The sequence below is a fragment of the Sinocyclocheilus rhinocerous genome, unplaced genomic scaffold (assembly GCF_001515625.1).
Source record: "Sinocyclocheilus rhinocerous isolate Xijiao unplaced genomic scaffold, SAMN03320098_v1.1 scaffold1159, whole genome shotgun sequence".
Classification (NCBI taxonomy): domain Eukaryota; kingdom Metazoa; phylum Chordata; class Actinopteri; order Cypriniformes; family Cyprinidae; genus Sinocyclocheilus; species Sinocyclocheilus rhinocerous.
In genome coordinates this window covers 304,091-306,008 of record NW_015634336.1, presented here as the reverse complement: position 1 = coordinate 306,008, position 1,918 = coordinate 304,091, and the positions used below count along the sequence as shown (strand labels likewise).

Genomic DNA, 1,918 nt, shown 5'->3' with positions numbered 1-1,918 from the left:
TGAATGGGTTATTGTTGCTTCCATAGACGTGTGTATTTTTCAAACTCTAAATGTATTGTTTTACTAGTACTTATGTGTATTTAAATGTCTGAAACCTAAAATATGCATTATGTGGTTAAGAACACTGCATAGTTGTGATAATATGACAAGCACTGTGCACTTCTCTCTCTGGCTCAGCGTCAGCTAAAGCGCAAAAGTTTGAATTTGGCAGTTATGTGACGTCACCGAACGTTCTAAATCCCATATGTGGGACCGTACTCCCAGGGGCACGGAAATAAAAATCCCATATGTGGGACCGTACCGCTCAAAGGGTTAAGGTATTAGGTCATCAGTCACTGAACGGTTAACTGGTGACGCACCTCTACAGAGCACAAAAGCAGCCTGGAAGTTGTTGTGAGTTGGGCGGGGCCGAATCCGCCTCCAGGGTGAGTTAGCCCCACCCCTCCTCCTGCACAGCAGAAGATCCTTCTTACAGCTGTGAGAAACATCAGTCCTGAACTCAAAATCTAGCACACCTGGACCTGAGAGATGACAGATAAAACGAAAGAATAATTAAATTGCTAAAACAAAAGATAGAAGGATTGAAATGATAGACAGAATGATAAATAGAGCAACAGATGGCACGATAAATAGAGTGACAGAAAAAATGATAAATGTAACAATAGATAAAATGGTAAATAGAATGATAGATATAATAACAAGTGAACAATGATATGACAGAAAAATCAATAGAACAACAGATAAAGAACAGATGAAACAATAAAATGATAGACAGAACAAAAGACAATAATAAAATGATAAAGTAATAGATGATAAAACAATACATAGAACAATTAGAATGATAAAATGATAAATAGAACAAAAGACAAAATGAAAAACAGAATGACAGAATGATAAAACAACAAACAGACTGATAGATTATAAATAATAGAATGATAGAATGAATGATAAAATAATAAATCGAATGGTAGAGCAACATAATGATAAATAAAACGCTAAATACTTTGACAGATATAATATAAATTGAACAATATATAGAATGATAAATAGAATGATAAAACAAATAGAACAACAGACAGAATAAAAGAGAACAATGACAGAATGATAAAACAATAAATAGAAAAATAGATCAGATATAATAAATAGAATGACAGATAAAATGACAAATAGAACGACAGAACAATTAAACAAATAGAACAATACATACAATGATAGAACAATAGATAGAACGATAGACGAAATGATAAACAGATCTATAAAACAATAACAAGAACAATAATATAAGTGATGTGAAGTGCCGGCCCTGAGACTCGAACCCGCAACCTTCAGGTTACATGTCCGACTCTCTAACCATTAGGCCACGACTGTGGTAGCATTCTACACAATAGAATGCTACAACAGTCGTGGCCTAATGGTTAGAGAATGCTACCACAGATAGAATGATAAACAGAACGATAGCCAGACCAATAAAACAATAAAAAGATGACAGAAGAACAGGCAGATTGTGAGTGTCAGAGTCACCTGTACTGCTGAAGCAGCTGCTGCAGGCTTGAGTGAAATCATGCGTTTGTTCCAGCGGGTTCTTGCACAGACGGGACAGAGTCGAGGTCACATGACCATTCCTCTGTAACAAACACACACACACTAATTAAACAAACAGAGATGCACTAACGCTTTCACATCTTCAGACGGTCAAAAACATCAAACTTACCGTATGAGGGGAATGTGTCAGTTTGACTGACGGCAGAAAACTGCGACAGACTTTCCCACCTGACAGAGAAACAAACGCATGCACATCATCATCATACGGTGGCCGAGAAGTGCAAAACAGATCACAATTCTGAAAACAAAATAACAAATTACAAATGCAAATGCAAGTCTAAAAAACTAAATAACAATTCAGAAAACACAACAACAA

General features: G+C 36.0%; 1 protein-coding gene across 1 annotated transcript in view; it reads right to left on the bottom strand.

Annotated features, from left to right (window-relative positions):
• Positions 1 to 1,918, bottom strand: part of LOC107745532 (zinc finger CCCH domain-containing protein 7B-like) — a 23,684-nt gene that overhangs the window by 13,438 nt on the left and 8,328 nt on the right. Inside the window, exons 11-13 of the mRNA XM_016559433.1 lie at positions 1,712 to 1,770; positions 1,522 to 1,624; positions 360 to 521 (exon numbers count right to left, since the gene is read on the bottom strand). Of these exons, the coding sequence (XP_016414919.1) occupies positions 360 to 521; positions 1,522 to 1,624; positions 1,712 to 1,770 (324 nt within the window). The remainder of the gene's footprint in view (positions 1 to 359; positions 522 to 1,521; positions 1,625 to 1,711; positions 1,771 to 1,918) is intronic.